At 37.7% G+C, this 22,116-nt stretch overlaps 1 protein-coding gene across 1 annotated transcript; it reads left to right on the plus strand.

Annotated features, from left to right (window-relative positions):
• The first annotated feature begins 302 nt into the window (after positions 1 to 302).
• ttc33 (tetratricopeptide repeat domain 33) lies at positions 303 to 16,586 on the plus strand. The gene is made up of 5 exons (XM_044332832.1): positions 303 to 409; positions 816 to 1,043; positions 6,822 to 6,903; positions 10,422 to 10,553; positions 13,941 to 16,586. Exons 2-5 carry the CDS (start codon positions 817 to 819, stop codon positions 14,313 to 14,315), a joined length of 816 nt encoding a protein of 271 aa, XP_044188767.1. The 5' UTR covers positions 303 to 409; position 816; the 3' UTR covers positions 14,316 to 16,586.
• The last annotated feature ends 5,530 nt before the right edge of the window (positions 16,587 to 22,116 follow it).

Consider the following 22,116-nt stretch of genomic DNA (forward strand, 5'->3'; position numbering starts at 1 on the left):
AAATGTAATTATAATAATTAATTGTACATATACTCTTTGTTTAGGAAAGAATTCAAAAAATGTGAATTTATGAAGGAAAAGAGAATATTTGTAATTTTTTGGGGGGAAAAAAACACTCATTATAATCATCACATTAGCATTGGTGTAAGCATCAAGGTGATGACGTACATTTTAATTACGACATTTCCAAAAATAACTCCCAAAAAACTTCTTTTTTTTAATTATATATATATAATACTCTGGGGTGATTTTAGAGGCCATGTTCTCAACTTGCGGTTCGTGTTTCTTTAAGAGATAATGTAAACATCTCTACTGCTTCCGGTTTACACACCGAAGGGTCACCAAAAATGGCTAACCGTTAGCTTCTGTTAGCTTGCCTAGTTTCGTATACGGACAGCTACTGAAGTCTGTGCGTATATCTTGTCATCTGAGCGTGTTTCGCTGCCTTAAAATAATAATGCAAAACATTATTGCCAAAATCAGATTAAATGCACTTTTATTTTGGATTTTATCGAAAGTGTTAGCTACCCTAGCTAACGTTAGCTAGCGTTGTTGTGACAAGGTTGTTTTGTTTACTAACTAGCTAGTTATATTTTCTGTACTTAAAGGAAAGATACACTTAACTATAGCAGCTGTGTTCAAACTTAGCCGTCTATACCGATGGGTATTTGAATATGTGATAGTAACATTCTGCTTGAACCAGTTTTCTGACATTTAATATATTGTTATATATTACGTTTCTAGTGAGATGGGGCTCATACAGCATACAGTCTGTAACCGTCCACATCATCCACCTCCCTCCTTTTTCTCTACAGGATGGCCTCATTTGGTTGGAAGAGGAAAGTTGGCGAGAAAGTGTCAAAGTCAGCGGTGCAGCAGTTTGAGGCTGAGGCGGAGAAAGCTCCAGATGATGGAGGAAGTCAGGACGAGGAAGTGGACTGGCTGCATGCCATCAAACGCCGGCGGGAGGTCCTGCTGGAGGACTGTGCAGCCAAGAGCACGAGGCTGAAGGATGAGGGTGCACTGTTGGCTGAGCAAGGCAGGTGAGGGAAGGTGTGAAAGGCAGTCCTCTGTGTGTGCATATCATGGTAGTGACAGCTTGGAAAATAACACACAGAGACATGTCAACACATTACATTGTTAAACAGCTTGTACACAGTAATTCTACATTACACCCTTGGTTCTGTGTGTGTGTGTGTGTGTGTGTGTGTGTGTGTGTGTGTGTGTGTGTTAGGCTGCAACTAATGATGATTTTGATCATTTATTAATTTGCAGATTATTTTCTTAATTGATTTGTACATAAAATGTTTTTAAAAACTTTCCACAGCCACAGTGGGATGTCTTCACTTTGCTTGTTTTGTCTTTGTAACATGCTTGCTGTACTGATATATCCTGGACTAATATTGGCTCAGCTATTGGTTGACTCTGACTGCCATTACTGAACAAACAGGCTTTATACTTGTGCTCTTTAAAAGATGTTCTTCCAGCAAGTAGGCTTACAACTTGAATCTTACTTTACTCTATGATACTGAGGGTGTCCTGTCTGTTTGTGTGCTGCTGGGTTTTTCATGTGGACTACTGACACATTGTCCAGTATGGATGCAAGTAACAATTACTTTCATTGTTGAGTAATCTTCAGATTATTTTCTCTATAAATCATTTGGTCTATAAAATGTCAGAAAAAAGTGAAAAATGTGCCCGTCACAATTCCCCAAAGTTATATGACATATTCAAGAGTGTTGTTTTATTAGACCAAAAATCCAAAATCCCAAAATATTCCGTTTATTATCATATATGACATACAAAAGCATGAGATGGTCGTTTTGGAGAAGCTGGAACCAAAGAAATTTTGGCATCTTTACTGTAGAGATGACACGGTTAATTGATTATCAAAATAGTTGCCTTTATTAATCAAGTAAATGTTTCGACTCTACTGTCCAGAGAAAGATTCAACGTCTAAATACAAGCAATGATGAAATTTGCTGTGGGAAAGAAAGTAAAGAATGAGGTTAACAACACTTTTCTCTCCTCTCCTTCTTAATTTCAGATTTAGATTTATGTTATCTACAGAATAGATTAAAGGAACACAACTTTGCCAATACTCAGAGACATGTGCTATTAGACATTCACCAGAAGAGGGCACCATTGTACAGAGCACACAGACCCATCCAACACAGCTTATAGCTCACTACTGATTTACTGATCAAGATGAACAATCAAGAATAATGCATTTCAAATGCACAATCAACTTAGATCAATCAGAGCTTGTGGTTTTCTCTTTATTGATTTAGTGGCTTTCCTGTGGAAGTGTAAGATTTGGCACACGTACTAACATGCTCTTGTACAGATTTGCATTTTAAAAGGCAAAGAGTGTTCTTCCTGTCAGGATGAGACCTGTCAAGCAAAAGTCATTTTTGTGGGTAAAGCTGGTTTTATTGCAAAAATCATTGCATGGCGAATGTATGACATTATTGTTTTTTTATTTTTTTTAAATAGACACAGATGTCAGGAAACCGTAAAGGCCTCATTCAGTATCTGTTACCTGATATTTCTTCCATTGCACTTGACCTTTTTAGCCAAATCACAATCACTTTGTGAAAATCCCCTCGTCCAGGGGATGTAATATTGTTGCCCTTATTGACTGTATATAATTGTATTTGTGAGGAGGAAGTGGATTTTGCCGGGGAAATGATGTCTTGCTGCTACATAATGGCTGTTCAGAGGTTTGGTGTCTGGTCAGGCATGTCAGCCAGGAGCTTTTTTTTTTCTCCCCTAACAACATCTACCTCTGATGTCAGTCTGTCATTACCGAGGCTTGGATGCTCCTGATGTAATTGAAGAGCTCCTCTAGTACCTGTTTATGACTTGAATCTCCTCTTGAGCCACATAGTGCTCTGATAGGTTTTGTTTTTCTACTTCTTTTTTTATTGTCAGCAAATAATGTCTTATGTAAATTTACATAAGACATTGTGTCACAATTCACAGTTAGGTACAATTTCCTGTACTGCCACAATTACCTAAATCTTACGAACCACATTTAGTATTTAGCAGAAGTTGGCAGTGTAATTTTTTTTTTTACCTCACTTGAGATTTTACCTCTTTAACAGTGCAGAAGAGTTCTATAAACTCTTTACAGACACATGAATCTTCACACACTAGCACACCAAAATATTTTCTGTAATTAAGTAAGGCAGCTATTACTGCCATACAGAGTAGAATCTTAAGGATGACAGACTGCCCTGTTGTTGTATATGCATGAATGGACTGGGTGACACTTTTATTCATTGTATATGGAATAGAAAATACCCATTGACAGACTGATAAATGAATGGTTGAATATACAAATAGAACAAACATATAAGATGCTTAATTTATAGGTTGCATATTCATTTGTAAATGTAGGTTTATTCTGGGCTCCTACTTATTGTCCTCGCAAACATTTTGGCAAAACAGGCATTTGTTTGATACAGTTAGCATTTTGAGTAGGTTGAACCAAAGGTTATCAACAATTCTTTTCCTCTCTATCAGCTTGGCAACCTTCCAAAGTGATAGAACAATGGCATTTTCTTTGGAAATTTCTCCAAAATATCCATTTAGTTCAGTTCCTTAGAAACACTAAGGTGACACATACACTTGGCTACACAGCTGTAGAATTGTGTCTTATTTTACATCTTTAATTGCAAGTTGTTCTTGGGAAGAGGTAGTTTTGGGAAGCAGTGACATGTTTCATCATCTAAATACTCATAGTTTGCCAATTTGTCAGGCTTTCAGTGTCTGTGCTGAGTCAGTTTTTTCAGACTAAAACCGAGCTGTTTCAACACTCTTTTTCATTACAAGATCGCGTGTTTTCTAACGTTTTTTCCAACAGTCTCTCTGTACGTCTCTGTCCTTTCTTTGACTGATGTATAGAATTGTAAGGAGTCATTTTTAGCTCTCAGACTTCATGTGATGTGGTACATATTGCTTAATATTCCTCACATGATATTGCAGTGTCCTTTGCCTCACTTGTTGGTAAAATGTCCACACTGCCTTAGTTCCATTTCCTCACTCCCCTAACTGTTGAATAGCAGCGGCATACTGTATGTTTGCTCAGGCTCGATCCTGCTTCTGGCTGTAATCCAAAACGATTTTAATAACTGATCCATTTTAATGGTTTTAATTGCTGTGGGATTTTTCAGGATATCCGTCTCCATAAAACTATAAAAAAAAAAAAAAAAAAAAAAGATGTGGACATGACAGATATGTTTGCTAAACCTGGGATTTCACCTCATAATCTTTCCAAGCCTTTGTCTGATCGGGCAATTGAAATGATTCTTGAGTCAACATTGACTTAACAAGGAGACGGTTTTTAGAGTGAGCAGGAACATATTCATGTGTCCATTCAGTTTGTTGAAAAAATAAATATCTTCTTGTCAAAAATCTAAACAATTGTCAACTCTCATAGACAAATATATGCAAAACAAATCAGTAGACTACAGGGGTGACAGCTGCTTGGAGTGAAGCTGCAGTGACGATTAGTGTGGCTTCTGCTCGAATGTATGCAAATTCTGTTTATTTTCTCTGTGTATGCCTGAAAAGGAGCCAGTAGCTAATCTCTGTGCCTCATTTGTTCAGATAAGAGGTTACAGGCTTTGCCGGGAAGATTTAGTAACTGATCTATTCACCTTGCTGGACCTGTCTTTGTTTGTTCAACCTGCTGTTGCCCTTGTGCAACTAGACAGGTATTGGGGTGTACGTTTGCAGCTATATAGCTTTGAGAAGCTCATGGAGCACATTAGGCCTCAAGCAAGAAACACTCCTACGAACAGACTCAGTCTTAGGAAGCATGTACTTCTTTTTAAGAAAATTTGTTGCATTCATTAACATTCTTGAACTTAGATTTTTCTCTCAGGTATGAACTAAATTTACGAGTGGTCCAGACTTGTCGTACAAGTCATGAATAGATAGTCTCCGCCTTTCTTCACATAAGGAGAAACACTTGTTTGATTTAGAATTATATAGTCTTAATCTGATTGAATTAGGAGTTTAAATTTGATACCAAAGTCAACTTATAAATTATGTAACTAAAACAAACAATGTAATATCCTGTTCACCATATGATATAATGATATTATCACCATCATCATCATCATGGTTTGCTAATTTATGGAGAGGTTTTTTTAGATTTTAGGATTTTTCATTGGCATATATTGGCGCAGCAACAATGCTAACTGAAAATTAGCATTAGCATTATCTCAGCTAACCATAGACCGTAAATGGACAGTGCTAACCAAGCTAGAAGCCAGCTGCTAGTGTTAGGGTCAGTTCCACCCTCTCATCCAAATATGGTCACTTCTGGCTCCAAAAATCCAAGATTGCCACTGTCAAAATGCAAACTCAAGGCTTCAGAACAGGAAGCCACAAACCATCGGGTGACATCAATGCGGCTACATCCATTATTTTTTTTTTTACAGTTTATGGTTTTTACTCTCTGGGAACATTTTTGTGAATGAAACTGCAGAACAGGTTGCCTTACATAACAATTTTAGGGCGTGGATTATACTAATGATCAAATCTCACAAACACACACCTCCCAATGAACAGGTAGCATTCATCAGGCTGAAACGAGCAATTTATGACAAGTTTGGGCAGTTAAGAGAGTTTCTTGAATCCAACATGGAACATATACACTCGTACGAGCAAACCTCAGAAAAACACAGTTTTAAAGATAAGAATACGAAACTGTTCTTTGTGCTGGGAGCCATTTTTCCTTTTTCTATTAGCAGAACAAAGATCGATCATGTTTAGCTTTTTATTTGAGTGAAAATAAGCAGTAACTAAAATTAACAAAGTTAAGAAACTATTTTTAATAAAATTCTATTTGTCTCCACTTTTCAGAAAATCTATGTAAGAACACAAGTGACTTCTCTAACAAGCAACAAGTGAAATGAAAATGGCTTCATGATCTCCACTGAACAAACATGTGGCCCTATGTTAGGTTACATAACATTTATCAAATCTCGGAACGGAGACAATGAAACTGTGTGTCTAGTTTCACAGTTTTATGTGACTCTTTCTGTATCAGTCGGAATTGAACCTCAGCTAGCGTCAATACAAAGCCATGTTTAACCAGATGTTGTGTAACATATCTGTGTTGGGTGTCAATAGTTGAGCTTTGGGTAACTTTGATATCGTAATCGACAAACATTGATGCATATTTAATTCAGATGTTGCTGCGTTAAAGGTGCAATATACAACATTCAGCCTCAGTAGATGTTGCAGTAGAGCACCAGCATCTCAGAACAAAACAAATGCACACATTGTTTACTTATTAAAGCACTAACATGCCGCATGGCCAGACCGGCTTCCAAAACAACGAAACAGAGAAGCTCCTATAACAACACATACAGAGGCAGTGTGACTTCATTCTCTGCTCAGGTCGCCATTACTCCACTATATCTTTACATAGTAAATAGTTGTTTGCTGACATTTAGTGGGGCTGAATGTCATATATTGTACCTTTTAACAACAACTACTCTTCCTGGGGTTCATTTTATAATAAAATACATATGGTCAATGTTTGTACTTACACTACATACTGTACAGTAAACAATATAGTTACAACATTGCTGTTTGCTTCCAGCAATAAAATTATGTGAAAACTATACAAAGGCCTGTATAAAACGTCAAAAATAGAACAATTTAAATTGGTTTGATGAGTAAAAACAGAACCACAATGATAATGTCAGTGCATTTAAACACAATGCATCAGGCCTGTCTTTTAAGAATAACATTTACCTTAACTTCTGAAGACCTTATTTTTGGATGTGTGTTTTTTTTAGGCACTGGGAGGCCATCAAGAAGTGGGACGAGGCCATTCAGCTGACACCAGACAACCCGTTACTGTATGAGATGAAGTCTCAGGTATATTAGAGCTCTTGCTCTTTAAGCAGCCAGACTTGTGGTGATGTGGTCAAAATTGCTTCTAACCGCTATGTTTCTGCTATTTCATGGTACAATACAAAGTGTGTCTAAAATGTGATGTAATCCAACGGCTACTTTCAGAGTTTGGGGTTGTGGTTTTGCATTTGAGTCGGACGATATATCTAACGGGGGGGGGGGGGGGGGGGGGGGTTTCGAGATATACCGAGGAAATTATAGCCAACAGACAGTAATCAGTCACGTGCAGCGACTTGTTTTGCAGCTTCAAAATAACAGTGCAGGAATTCCATTCCTGTCTTTAGGTTTGGAAATGCGACTGACCACCAGCATGCTATCTATTCATTCCTGCTTGTGTCCAGTGTGTGTATGTGATTATTTATCAGCCATCACGGGCCCTCTTTCAGCTGTCATTTTGGTATGCTTTTAAGTCAGATAAGTGATATCAGCATGGCAGTGACACAGCTGAAACTCGTCAGCTTGTTTTCTCTGTTTTCCTGTTCCTCTCTCTTGTTCCTTTCACTTCCTCTTCCTCTAGGTTTGTGTTTTTGTGTCTTTTTTAATGTTTTTAACTCTGCCCTCATTTCAACTCTCCTGATCTTCTTAAATACTGTAAGCATCTTTGATAAAATTGTTCCCATATTCTGAATTTGGGAAAAGTGGAGAAGCCACAGGAGGTGGACACAGCCCTTCAACATTATCTCTTATTACTTGAACTAACACAATAAAATCTCTTCTTATAGCCCTAACCATTCACATCACATGCCGTATTGTATGCCTAATATAATAGTATCCATTATAGGATATTTGAGAAGGAAATCATTAGAGGACCAGGCCTGGAAAACACCACCACAGAAAGCTTTACAATGCCATGTTGAGTTGAAGCATGAGATAAGCACAGACTTCTGTTTTTACTTAGAGTCAGTTTCAATGTGTGTGACTACGCATGTATAGCACATCTAACCTATTAGTGTCCGTTATCAATGTCGATATTTACATTTATGAGTCTGGAAATAGAACGAGCCTCATCAGAATCCCATTACTGGGCCAGATGACGAAGGTGGTTACACTGATGCTCGCCGTTTACTTCCCCTCATCACTTTTGTGGAAAAAAAAGGTGATGGATAAGGATTTTTCCGTAGCAGCTCCTTGGCTCTGGATTAGCCTGCCGGAGGCCATTAGACTGACTGAGTCTGTTGATGCTTTTAAGAGGGACCGTAAGATCCACTTTTATTCTCTAGCTTTTAATTGTCTTTAACCTGTTTTTATTTCTATCTGATTCCTTGGGTTTCCTTGCTTTATTTCCACAACATCTGTTACGCACATATGTCTTTATGCTTGTATGCGTACACATATGTCTGTGTTTGTGAAGCAGTTAAACCTGTTTGCTTTTTAAAGTGCCATATAAATGAAATAAACTTGAAACTTGAAACTTCCTTCTTCGTATTTAACTCAATCAGCTTGTGCCCGATACATCCAGCCCCCCGTCTGTCTGTCACAGCAGACTGTAGTGAGCTCTGGAGGAAACCAGCTCTATTTGTAACACTGTCACCACGTCTTCCTGGCTTTATGAGTTATTTCAACCTAACGGGAATCTCACTGATTGTGAGAAATGACCCTTTGTGTTCGTTAAAACTGCTGTAGATTTTCCCAAAGTGACAAAGTCGTGAGGTCAGTTGTGCTCTTGCAAATGTTAATTGGGGCTTTGAGGTTAATTGGGCTCTTCCAATAAACTTTTCTTGCCATTTTTCATTGTGATGTCTCCCTTCAATATGAACCAAAGTGCTCTGTGCATGTTAATAGTTTTACAGACATTTATGGGTGTTAGTGGGTTATCATTGGACATGCCTGTGTATCAAACACAGGTATTAAGGCAATAATAAAGCGTCTACCATGATGCTGGACAGGGTTTGGTTGCAGTGTGCCCATGTGAATTCAGTTTATTAAGCATTGGTGCTATTTTTGTATCCTTTTTTCATGTTTAAGTGTTATTGATGAAGACACTGAACGTTTAAAGGAGACATATGCTTTTTGTGATTTTCTGTCATTTATACACTGTTATGATGTTGGATGTCTATGTTAAACACGGCCAAAGTTCCAAAACTCAAGGTGAATGTATGTAAAAATGTTGCGTCAAGTCAAAGAATGTCAAGTCTAAAGCCTTTCAGCATGCTCTGGACACTTCGTTTGTAAGATTACTTCTACTTCCACATCAAACTGACTTCAGATTGTTCTGTAGCCTTTGTTGCTAAAGTTGTTCCATGGGTTTTTTCGCATTGTCCACTCACATTTTTCAGATTGGATTTTGGCTCGAACGTGTACAGATGTATTTTAGTAGTTTACATTTCTAGTGAAAAATGAGAAAAAGAAGTGAAATCCGGCTATTACTGTTTGTTTACTTAGCCTCCGGAGCCGCTGGAAGTTGGCCGAGACGCAGCTTCCAGAAGCTGTGTCTTACAAGAATATGTGATTAACTAGATTCCTAACCTCTGATGTCACACTTCAATCCCAGCAGAGAGCAAAGTAGACTTGATTTACACAAACCTGCATTTGTATAAACGTGAGATTTTTCTAACAAACATTGGAGCGATACAAGACATTTTAGGGACGTCTGTCACAGCTGCAACGTCAAGCTGAAAATAACACCGTACTGGACGATAAAAACTTCTAAACGATAAAAGTCATGAATAACTCTTGAATAACTTTTTTGATGCAAATTATTTCACTGATATGAAAATTCATATACAATGATATCAGCTCCTCGACAGCTGGTTTCTTACATGACAGCAAATTTAAACCATATCCCTATAAAACTGCAGCATTTATCTGCTTAGTGTCTGAATAAAAGATGATTCATCAGACTCTGCCGGATCTGGCGGGGTTGAAGAGGTTAATGAGCGCAATGCTGTTAAATGTGTGCGTACATAAATGAACAATGAAGTAATTTACAGAAAATAATCTTCCGAATATGACTGTGTTGTTGTGCTGTCCTACAATATGCACTTAGCATGAATGAGTCAAATCACTGTGGCAGAGTTATTTTCATTTTCAGGATGAATCTGTAGATTCATGTTTAAACAGTGAAAAATTCCCTCAAAATTCCCCAAAGTACAAGGTGTAATGGCTTCTTTAACAGTGCAGAACCCAAAGATATTCCTTTTTTTTTTCTGTTGATTGACTTATTGATTTATCAACTAATTGTTCAGCGCTACATATCACATAGAATTGATAAGAACTGAAAAATACTGACAAATATTGTTTGTTTTTCTTTTATATGTTACATCTGAAATGAGTAGATATCTCACCTCTGTTAGTTGTTTTGCCTTGGCAGATAAAATATAAAGGATTAAATGCTATTCTTCCATTATAGGTACATTACATCACCCTTATGTAATAATGTTCTTTATTTTGCAAATACTTTGTTCATATTAGGAATCACTGAAGATGACTCCATGCTCGCTATAAACACATTTAGTTTTTAACCGTGTCTTGTGTCTCCACAGGTGTTGACCATTCTGCAGGAAGTGTTCCCAGCTGTGAAAGCGGCAGAGATGGCAGTGAAGTTCCGTCCTCTTTGGTGGGAGGGCTGGCAGACTCTGGGCCGCGCCCAGCTCAACCTGGGAGAGGTGGACCTGGTGAGTATGAATGGCAAATAGACTCCAAATTCAAAGTAATTAGAATACGGTCTGCTCGTAAACGCTCTTGAATGCAGCACTGTAAACAAACTCGAGTGCTAGATGGAGGAATTTGTGAGTCACAGTGGGAAGAGACATGATCAGAGGGGGGGGAAAAAAACATCATAGAACATTGTTTATTAATTACAGATGACGGTGAATTGCAGTGGCTGCGGCGGTGCTCGCTGTGGTGATTAAAATCAAATGCGTTGCTTGGTTGTAGTCAAAAAGGCGCCATTTTGCCTGTGCTAACAAACTCGAACTTCAAGCTGGCTCATGGGTGATACTAAATGTAAAGACTGTTACCAACATTCACTCAGTTGCATAACGACTCATAGCTTCTTACTCACTGAGTGACTAATGATCTGGAATGTTCATATTTTCACTTGAATGTTTGATTTTGCAATTGGATACACTTGTTTTCGTAGGTGTCCATAAATCAGTTCGGGTTTTGACGAGCCGTTGAGATCTGTCAGTTTTTTTTCTGTTCGCTACTTTTTGCAAACTCCCTCTGTGCCTCTTTCAAAGCACGCCCAGGTGCCTCGGGCCTGGACGATTGCTTAAATTGCCCCAGAACATGCCGGGACCTGTGGGGTGTACGAAACCCGCAGATCACAGTTACACCGTTGACCCATTTAGAGCCAAGCAAACAGGGCTGAACTCAGAAACCCCTCAGCTAATGGCACTGTGTGCAGCTCCTACATGTCCTAGAGCGAGAGACCTGTCCTACGGCACCAAAAAACAACAATGGGAAGTGTTGACAGTTACCTCAACTAAAACTATGTCAAATATAGACACACCTCCTTGTATAATGAAGCTATTGGGAAGGAAGAGAAAAAAAGATCTATTTATAGCGAGGCATGTACAGTCGAGTTTTAGGGCTTTGTATGCATCAACATGTTCGAGTAGTGCCTGATTTTGCAAATGTGAGCAATTCCCCATTTTCTCCTCTCTTCAGTTATTTTCCTTCTCTTCTTTAATCTCCACTCCTGTCTTGTCTCACTCCAGTAAAATGTGGAAAGTACCCAAATAAAATAGATAGCTTCTGAATTCGATTTTTGTTTTTCTTTTCTTGTAATGTTTTGAAAATGTTAGAAACTGCCATTGACAGCGTCACAGCAGGGCAGCGCTATCACCATTAATCTTCTCATTATCATTATTATTATTATTATTATAAAGTTCTTTAGGCCACAGTTTTCCAAGAGAAGTCGTTAATCTGCCATTAGCCTGTTGAAGGATACTTTTGTTCGGACTCAAGTCTGTTCAAGATGAAACTTGATATGTTGTTTTGGGCGCAGACAGTTCCATTTGTCAAAAATCTATTACAGTACATCTTTTCAGCTGACTTTTTCAGTTGAAGCTCACAGTGCAGGTTTTTACAGGTCGGAAACGTTTACTGCTGAGTTCTAAACTGTTTGCTTGATTCCCATTAAGAGGTTAATGGATGGAAAAGAAGACTAGAAACAGATCTACAACTATTTTTTTTAACTACCAACTATATTTATTTTTACTTTCATAAAGAAATTCCCTTAAACAGTATATATGTCAAATTACTTACTTAAAATTATCCTTTTTTTGCCGTGTATTAACAAGTCCCCATTTTGTTAAAGCTATTCTTGTTTAGAATAAAGAGGAGACGAAAGCGTTCAACACCGGAGTGTGTTTTTGTTTTGATGCATCAGTGACACTTTAACCACATGTTAGCCACAGGTTTCACAACAGGTATGCATTTCTGTTTTACTAACAACAGGTGCACTTTCTGGAAAGCTGCCGTTTTCTCATGAGAATGTGGACTCAGCAGAGATGAGTCGTCTCATCTATACGTAGCATGTGTTGCAGTGCTCCAGCAATGTAGTGTTGCACTTCATAAAGTTGCAAGGCTTGTGAGAGGTAGATTAAAAAAAGAACAGTCAAAATGAAGCTGATTCTTTATACCTAGTATATGTTATGCTCCAAAAACACAGAATCTTACACTTCTAACAACTAACAATGCTCCTTAACAGCCTCATAAGACATACGGCTGTTTTTACAAGCTTGAATTGTACTCATCTTGACTAGTAAACTAACTTATCCCTTATCTGTAAAACTGGTGGAGTGCTCCTTTAAATTAACTTAAAGCTCCCCTGTAGACATAATTTAAGAAATATAAAAAAATGCTCTGCTTTGAATAATAATTTATGTCTGATATGTTTTTTCCACAAAAAAAGTTCAGTTACCTCGTTAAAATCCTTAAAATGACATCTACTCTGTCTACCTCATTACAAATTCAGATCTATGATCTATGAATACGCAAATATGTTTCATTTCAAACATTTAACTGCTGTATGCAAGATGTCTCCTACTTCTCCTACCTCCTACAGTTCATTCTCGGTGTATGTGCACTGGAGGTTTCAAATTTCCACATCATACTTGTGTAAGTTGAATACTGGACGAATTGAATGCTCCACATACTTTAAACTCAGATTTAAGGTGAGTCCAGAGAAAGTTTCCTCTTCAGCAGATGATTGTGAAAACACACTCTGCACCATACTGTGCGCTGTGCATTCTGCCCAGTGAAACTCAAGCATTCAACTGAAGTAACAATAAGCAAAACACATTTTTGAGTGGAAGAGGACTTTCAAATCCAGTGTTCATTGAGTTACATTTGCCTATTTTGTCTTCACTAACGAGACAATTGTGAACTCGTTTTCACTTTTACTTTGCTTCTTTACCATATTAACATGGACCTTGCATCACATAACCACTTTTTAACCACTCCACTTTTGAATATGTTTGACAGGTTTCGGTTATCTGTCAGCATTGATTTATGAGCTCATCTGTCACCGAAAGAAGCGTGTAAGGCTTCACCATTTCACAAGTGACAAATCGTCACAGCTTCAGATTGACATCAGGTCCTGTAACTTATTGGAGGCCGTTTGTAGTTCAGTTCGATGGAATAATAATTTCCACATCAACCTACAAATGCACAGTCAGCTAAGAGATATTGATGTCTTCGTAATGACACTATAAATCCGCCTACACACAGCATGACCGTATGGTGCTTGTTTATGGACATGCTTATGATGCATCCACCCATCCGTTCGCTGCACTAATAGAAGCGGTACACCATTCATCTGTGAGAATTACAGTGAACCACAAATAGGCTTGAAAGAATTCGGGTCTCAATTTGTTTGAGATCGTAAACAATGACAGCTTGAGTAAGTGCTCCTTTTTTTCACTTTCAAAAAAAAAAAAACAGTTCAGGACAACCAAACCTGCTGTTTTGTCTTCTGATTCTTTTTCATATCTTTACATTTTGGTGTTACTTTACATCTTAATCCTAAACTGCTGTCTGAACTGTCCCTGCAGGCTGTGCGGTCCTTCCAGGTGGCAATCCACCTGTGTCCATCAGAGCGCACCCTGTGGCAGGAAGACCTGGTGTGGGCATCGAGGTTGCAAAAGCAGTATTTGGCAAACAAGGAGAAGATTCGCAATGAGGAGGAGACCAAAAAACAGATCCTTAATGCCCCGGAGCTTGAGCAGGACTATGACTTTGAGTCTGATGAGGTGCTGGCCGCCTGCGTTGCGATTGCCGAGCGAGAGACACGGTATGAGGAGCTGAAGAGGACCGCTGTGGTCATGGACGCTGAGGGAAATATAAAAAATGTACTCACCGGGGAAGAAGGATCAGAGGACACAGGGACACCATCAAGTGAGCAGTTGGTCAAAGCGAGAGGACTTTGAACTGGTCTCAGTTGAATTTATTGTCCTGGTTCTATTTTTTAGGACTGAATGGTCACAATCAGATGAAGCCAACATGAGAATTGACAAATCCTAATGAAGTGCAACAGATTAAAAGAACGTTTTAGTTGTATTCATGTTTTACGTTTCTATCCATATAATGTTAATTTACAGAACATGCAAAACCTTATGCATGCATTAAAGGGATAGTTCGCATTTTTTGAAGTGGGGTTGTAGGAGGTACTTATCTAGGTATGCTTGCCGTGCGCTGTATTACGCTGCAAATAAAAAAGAGTGCTGCTGTGGTGTAATACAGTGTCTGGCATGTGTAGGAATATGGAAATTCTACGGTTGAGAAGATGTAGCGTCAAAGGAAAGGGCCGTCTGACGGCAAGGTAAAGCGGTGAAAATATTCTAAATATAGCGTACACTTAAACTGATATTGGTGAGCCTTTATTTTGGTGGCTAAAATACATTTTACTGCTGGCCCCATCCACAGCAGTACATTGCTTAGCTCCCGTGCCAGTACTCTTGACTGCCTCTCCAAACTGGGAGCGTGCTGACCCAAATCTACTGCAGGTAATACACTGACTATGGATAAGTACCTCATACAACCCAACTTCAAAAAACACTAATTATCCCTTTAACTTAACATGCCCAAAGATTAAAGATATCTTAAAATCTGTTCTGGATCATTAAGTCACATTCAATAGCTTTGGAATCACATTTAACAAAGCAACATCAGGACACTAATGTGAAGCTATAAACTTTGACAGCAGTTGTAGTTGTGTTTCATGTGGACAAGTGTTTTTCACTGACACAATAACACTTTAATTGTTAGTGTTCTCTGTGGTCACATTACAATCTGCTTTCCGGCATTCCTCCCACTTGATAGACCCCATAGGTTGAGAAATAAATAATAATAAAAACATTTTACACAGTGCTTGGTTGAAATTGGCAGCGTTTTCAATTGGAGTCACTTGAAAATTTGAACACAGTTTATCCAATAAAACCTCAAATAAAGAAAAACAAAGAAAAGGAAAATAGCAAATATGTGAAAACATGATTAAAGTATTGGAAAGCAATCCACGCTGATGTAAAACAGTAGTTCCCCGTGTTAGCCAGAAAATCCTGGGAAAATCAAAGCAAGTGAATAAACTGTGAATAAAAATGTGTGATAGGTCTCTGTGTTTCCAGCACTTTTCTTTCTTAGGGGACTTTTTATGTCCAGAGGATGAGTTGTGGAATATTTCTTTACTGAGGTGTTTCAAGGATGAGCCTCCCAAAACCCCAATGTGTTACCATCATAATCCTAAGAAACTGAGTCAGTATAAATGTATTTACATAGCACTTAGAGAAAAGTCACAAATTGCTTAACGATGAAAGCATTTAAATGAAAAGTCATTGTGATCAAATTGCATCAAATTTGTAAAATTAGAGGAAATATTGGAACTAAATACGACGCTTCAAACCAACACTAATACACATTCATATTAAAGTAGATACATGTGTGCTGCAGCTTCCAGCCAATTTAGACAGATGACATTTGTTGTGTCTTTAGAGTAATAATCTATTTAAAACTATGACTTGAGTGAATCTAGAATGTATCAACACACAGAACAATATTGGAGCAGAAATGACTAAATTAAATAAATAAATCACTCTTAGTTTCGTAATCAAGAGCTACAGCACACTGAAATTCTGTATAAGTGAACGTGTATTTTCTAAATATATCTGGAAAGAAATGTGTTTCGTACAACTTTTAGCGGGTGCTACAGAGACAAACCACATTATTTAATTGCAGTAACAAAGAACATGAAGTATGCAGAAGACAGTAAACCACAATCTGCAGATTGCTCTGTGTTTCCTTTCCACTGGCTTCAGTTATTGCAGAGAGTTGTGATTTCTTAAGAAATTCCCCAGTAATACCTCATAATGACCACATCAGTCAAAGCAAAAACTTTACTGTAAGATCTTGATTAAGTTTAATTTATAGTGCGGGAAACATTCTGTTTTGTTTGAGTAATAACAATGATTACTAATGGTCTACAGTTTTGGATGATAATTATGAATGAATATTAAACTTTATTTCCTGCCCTTTGTTAGAAAAATAAGATGTAGTGATTTCACAGGGGATGCTGGATTTGATGACGCAGTATGTACCTTCTCATTTAGATTAAATGCTGTCTGCTTTAATGTCTGTAATGTATGTGCTTGGAACAAAGGTGACAACATTTGCCTACAGTGAAAATAAAGGTATTAATTGTGGTTACAGATTTTTGTATAATTCATTGTTATATCACTATGCACAGCAAAGTTACTGTTGCGAAGGGAAACTGCAGCACAAAGGTTTCTGTGTGTTCTAAAGGCCAAAAGACAACATTCATGTTAATGGGAAAGAAGATAAAATGTCTTATCTTGACTGCTCAAGTAGTTGGTGCTCCTCAGCTTTGTAGGGCAGCATAAATATAGAATATGGAATTAAGTGTCTATAAAAGGGCATCGAAGTCCCAAGATAATGCAGCTTCTCTGTGAAGTTGAATATGGATATAACAGGAACATAAATTTGTCTGCAAGGTGCATACCAAGCTGTTGAAATAATATGACATCAAAACTACATATTTTTTTAAATGTCACAACATTCTTGTCAGAGGTGCAGACAGCTGCTATAAAGCAAACTGAAACATAATCGTGCAAGACAGAACTCATACAGAGAGCTGTTTTAAAAATAAGTCTATATGGTAAATGGCAAAGACACAGAGAACAACTTTCTATAAATTGACCTAAATTAAATACACAAATACAATAAAGCACGATTACATAAGTATTCACACCCTTGCCTATGACACACCTAGATAATTGCCAGTGCAGCTGTTGTTTTTAGAAGTTGCATAATAAGATAAATCGAAGTCACCTGTCTCACAAAAACTGCAACGTGAAGACAGAGAAACATTCAAATCCAAATGTGAGACAAGCTTTCTGAAAAGAACCAATCTGGAAAAATATGCAAGAAAACCCATTTAATGTTATTTGTAATTGTTTATTTTGCAACCACCTCAATTTTTTTTTTAAATCAAGATATAATTCCCCTGCCCCTGCAGCCCAAAAAGCATTTTCACGATGGACCGCCATTATAATCTTTTATAATGGTGGATGTCTGTTGACAGGACACCTCACACTGCAAAGAAGTTAATTATTATGATTATTATGTTTTATGAACTTCTAAACCATGAAGGTTTTATAATTGTAAAACGTTCTTAGAGCCGAGAAAAGTGATTTTAAAATTCTTGAGCGGGAATCTGCAGGCGTGCAGAAGCAAACCCAGAAGCTAGAAAATTTTTGGGCTTATTATGTGCCAGATGATAAATTTCTATTCGATTGAATAGGTGCCATCTTTGTGTCCGGTATTCAGTTCCTATAACACATCCTCTACTTAGGCACAGCAATATTTTGAGCTAAATGCTAACATCAGCATGCTAACATGCTCACAACAACATCAGCATGTTTAGCAGTTAATGTTTATGATGTGCTACCTCTTGGTTTAACATCTTAGCATGCTAACATTTGCTAATTAGTCCTAAACACAAATTACAGCTGAGGCTGAAGGGAATGTCATTAGTTTTGCAGGTATTTGATCATTATGCAAAGTTTTGGACAAATTAATATTTTTACCTGATGATGGCGCTAGCTTAAAATCAGAGGATTACCAGAGTCATCACAATTCATCCTGATGGGAACATGAATGTCTGAACCAAATTTTGTGGAAATCCATCCAATAGTTGCCAATATTTTTCTCTCAAAACCACAGAGCGACATTGCCATCCCCTGAGTCACGCTACTAGTGTGGAAACACAGGTTAAATGGGCCAGAAAACAGGATGTTAAAGTAATCATATCTTGATTAAACAAAGACCTCAACAATAAACTGAACAGCGTGGATGTCCTGTAAAAAAGGGCCAAAGTAATCTCCATATACTCAGGGGACTGAGGTCACTTGGAGTGACAAGGACACTGTTAGGAATATTTTATGACACTGTGGTGGCATCAGCAATCTTCTAAGCAGTGGTCTGCTGGGGGAGTGGAAGTACGGAGAAGGACAGAAAAAGACTTAGGCCTGGAAAGTCCTCTGGATTCCATAGAGGAGGTGGGTGGGAGGAGGATGTTAGTCAAGCTGACGCCAATCGGCAACACCCCTCATCATCCCCTGCATGAGACTGTGAGGGCCTTACTGCTACACCCATAGTGCACGAAGGAGCACTATGCAGTTCCTTCATACCGACAGCAGAACAGTAGCGTGCTGTAACACCGTTGTTGTCTCTGTCTCCATCACCCACCACTTATAACATCACAGCTTCTTAGCACAATATGTATCAGGCAATATATCTTATTTATTCATTCATAATTTTGTCATTTATTTATCATCACATTTATCTTGAGCAATTAGACTTTATATCGTTTTCTCTTTTTGTCCAGTGCAATAGCTTATTTTAGTACAAATGCTACATACCATGTGTGTATTACCACTGCAGGTCATATCTCTGGTATGTGATAGGTGTATACAGTGCATGTAGTTTTTATAGTTTTTATTTATCACTCACTCACTCTTTTCCTTCTAATTGTGACCTGCTGTAACAAGTGAATTTCTCCCGTGGGGATCAATAAAGTTTAATCATTCAAGACCTCCATTGAGTTTTAGAATAATTTTGTGATGCTGTAAAGCTGGGAAATGCTATCTTTATTATATGGACTATTTGCTGCATGTTACAGACTGCCCAACGTTGAAAGGAAACTTGGTTAGACACAACAACAAACAGACTGGATCAAGTGAAAGGTAAAGAAAAATGTTTTATTTCTCTGTATGGTCCTTTCCATAATGTTGTCAGACACTTAAAACAATCTGAGCCTGTCAGTGGCAAAAACTAGCACTTTTAGTGAACGTACATTGATGGTGTGCTATTGCCCTGTCAGATTACATTGCAGCCCATTTTGCAGCTGCCTGCTGAAGTGCTTTCACTCAATACTGGACCAATTTAAAAAACTTAGTCACTTAGACACAAAAAGATTGGAAAATAGGGTCCAGGTTGAAAAATCCTGAAGTTTCCCTTTAATCCTAAATCTATCTCTCTATTAGGGATGTGCAGAGGGCCCAGTATTTGTATTTGTATCTGTATTTGTTGAGGCAGCAAAATTATTTGTATTTGTATTAGAATAAAAGTTGAAAGATGCTTTAAAAATCCTGTTTTTGTTTTTATTTTAATTTTAGAAAATTAAAGTGTTACAATAAGTGTTTATGAAGTGTTCCCTTGGGAGCACTTCGCGTGTGTCAGTAGCTCAACTTTATCTCTGGGGAACACCCCCAACTCTGGGACTGATGTCCAAATAATGAAATGTGCGTCATGTAGCAGGTGGATGTGACTCCCCTTGTTGAGACCTGCTGATAGACATAACAGTGGAGCAAAGGACAGAGAGTGAGATAGAGATGTAACCGACCTGCACGCTGGTATTTGACTTTTTTTTTTTCCTTCCCAAAAACCAATAATTGTTAAAATATTTGTATGAAACAAATATTCGTAAAAAAACCACTATTTGTGCTTTGCCGAATAACATATTTGTATTCGGGCACACCCCTACTTTCTATCTCTCATCCCCAGATTCTCTGCAAATGCTCTACACTTTTATATCCATCATCTCCTGGATGCCTCATTGCTCTTAACTCCATGGCTGTATAAAAAGGCCACAACTTGAACGCTCCTGTTTTATGAGTGGCATCGTCTAGTAGCCAATTGTTTTCACAGGCTCCTTGTGGCAGGGGTTCAAATGTCTAAAACAGCCTGTCACTGTCACATACACTGTAGTCTATTACTTTAGTTGATGAGGTGAGGAAACGGGGGACAAGTTTCCGAGAAGAATCATTTTTCCTTTCGCCCTACATTTAAATCCTATCACAACTGTTTTGTCAATCACTATTTCCTCTCTAGAGGCTGTATAACTTTAACAGATTTCTCAGTCTGAGGTCACGGCTTTTTTAATGGGATATTGTTCTCACAGGGAGGTTTCTGCTGCTCTCTGAAGGCTTTGGAAACCGGCCACATTGGCCCTGGAAGTCTTCAGGGGTGAAGAAACCATCTGTCTACAGGTGAGAGGTTCCATGCCATCTGAACTGGCTACTGGTTAAACATGTGTTTTAGCCATCAGCACTGTGGAGATGAAAGGGATAAAAGGTGACCTGTATTTTCTCAGTAGCTAAATGGCACTGACAGTGACATGCTGGCAAAAGAAATTGTTATTTTAGAAAATTGACTTGAAAACAGGCTTGAATTTCAGTAAGGATCTGTTTTAGCAATCTCTACATCTGTTTTTACATAGAAATGAATTACACCCTAATAATTAGTGTTTCTGTGAGAGGTTTTGCAGAAATTCTTTGCACGTCACTCTCCTTCAGGTTAAGTTGTTTTGATTGATAAAGATGTGTCTTCCTTCCATTAACCTCAAGTGATTTATATCCATTTAATTTTCCATCATCAAGATGTTCTGATCAATATTACACATACAACAAATATTCAGGGAGATGGCTACATTCAAGTTAAATAGATTTTGCTGACCCCACCCACCATAGTTTCGAGTCACACGCAGATTATTTTCTTGAATAATTGCCTATAAAATATCACAATACAGTGAAAAATGTCCATCACATTTTCTGAAGCTTGAGGTGATGTCTTCAAATAATTTGTTTGTTTAACCTTAATCCTACCAACTGGGGAACCTGCAGACCCCAGAGGTATATTTTCTGACTTTGTCCATCAATTTATTCCTAATGTCTTCATATCATTGTTTTCTGTTTCTGTTTTAATTAGTGCTTTTTTAAAAATACCAATGTATTGAGGTTTTGGGGGACGTCAGTCAAAAACACCCAATTACATCTATGCAGTTTTAATAGATGGAACTATTTATTGAGTTCATGTTTACCATGGATCCCAATTTAAAGTATCACACACTATTGGAGGGGTAGTGGCACTCTGTCAGTCATTTTGAAGGCTTTGTAGAAAGATTGTACTTTGGATAAAAGCTGCAATTTGTATTAAAGAAAAGTGTATATTTTCATTTTACACAATATGCAAATTAACTTAGTAACTTTCCTAAAATAATAATGTTCTGGGTTTTTTTTTCCAGATGACATTAATTACATAACTAATAAAGCTTTGAGATGAAATAAGTTAACATTTTGCTATGATGGATGTTTCTTACAGTAGTTTATTCTTGGGGTCCCAAGGGACCCCAGATGGTAGTCCTTGTATGTAAAATATGTTGGTAGGATGAGAGTTAAACCAGCAGTCCAGAACCCCAAATATTCAATTTACAGAAATAAAAAGTAGCAAATCCTCACATTTGAGAAGCTGAAAACCAGTGAATGTTTGTCATTTTTGCTTGAAAAATATTTTAAACGATTAGTAGTTGCCAATGAAATTTGTCGACCAATTAATCAACTAATCATTTCAGCTCTAAATATATCCTTTGTATATCTCTCCTCCTTCTTTACAGCACAGTCTATATATTTTATTTACAGTGTTTTTTAGCTTAATATCATGTAGTAATTTTTGCACAGAAGGAGGGCTGTGGATCAGTATGAACAGGAGGAACAATTACAGCAAGAAAAAACCTGTTTCAATGTATATTTTGGCACCTGAGGACAAACTTAAAAAATTGTGAACCCCTCCTTTAATCTCTACAATGCAGAAGTTCACTTCACTGTGATACTAAACCTGGGTATTAACTCTTTCACTTGACAAAAAGAGACAAACTGTTAA

The sequence above is a fragment of the Thunnus albacares genome, chromosome 18 (assembly GCF_914725855.1).
Source record: "Thunnus albacares chromosome 18, fThuAlb1.1, whole genome shotgun sequence".
NCBI lineage: Eukaryota > Metazoa > Chordata > Actinopteri > Scombriformes > Scombridae > Thunnus > Thunnus albacares.

Excerpts from the sequence above, each read along its gene's own strand:
- ttc33 (XM_044332832.1), top strand. The coding sequence starts at position 817 with ATGGCCTCATTTGGTTGGAAGAGGAAAGTTGGCGAGAAAGTGTCAAAG. Across the intron at positions 6,904-10,421 it reads TGTATGAGATGAAGTCTCAG|GTGTTGACCATTCTGCAGGA; the intron begins GTATATTAGAGC and ends GTGTCTCCACAG. Across the intron at positions 10,554-13,940 it reads ACCTGGGAGAGGTGGACCTG|GCTGTGCGGTCCTTCCAGGT; the intron begins GTGAGTATGAAT and ends CTGTCCCTGCAG.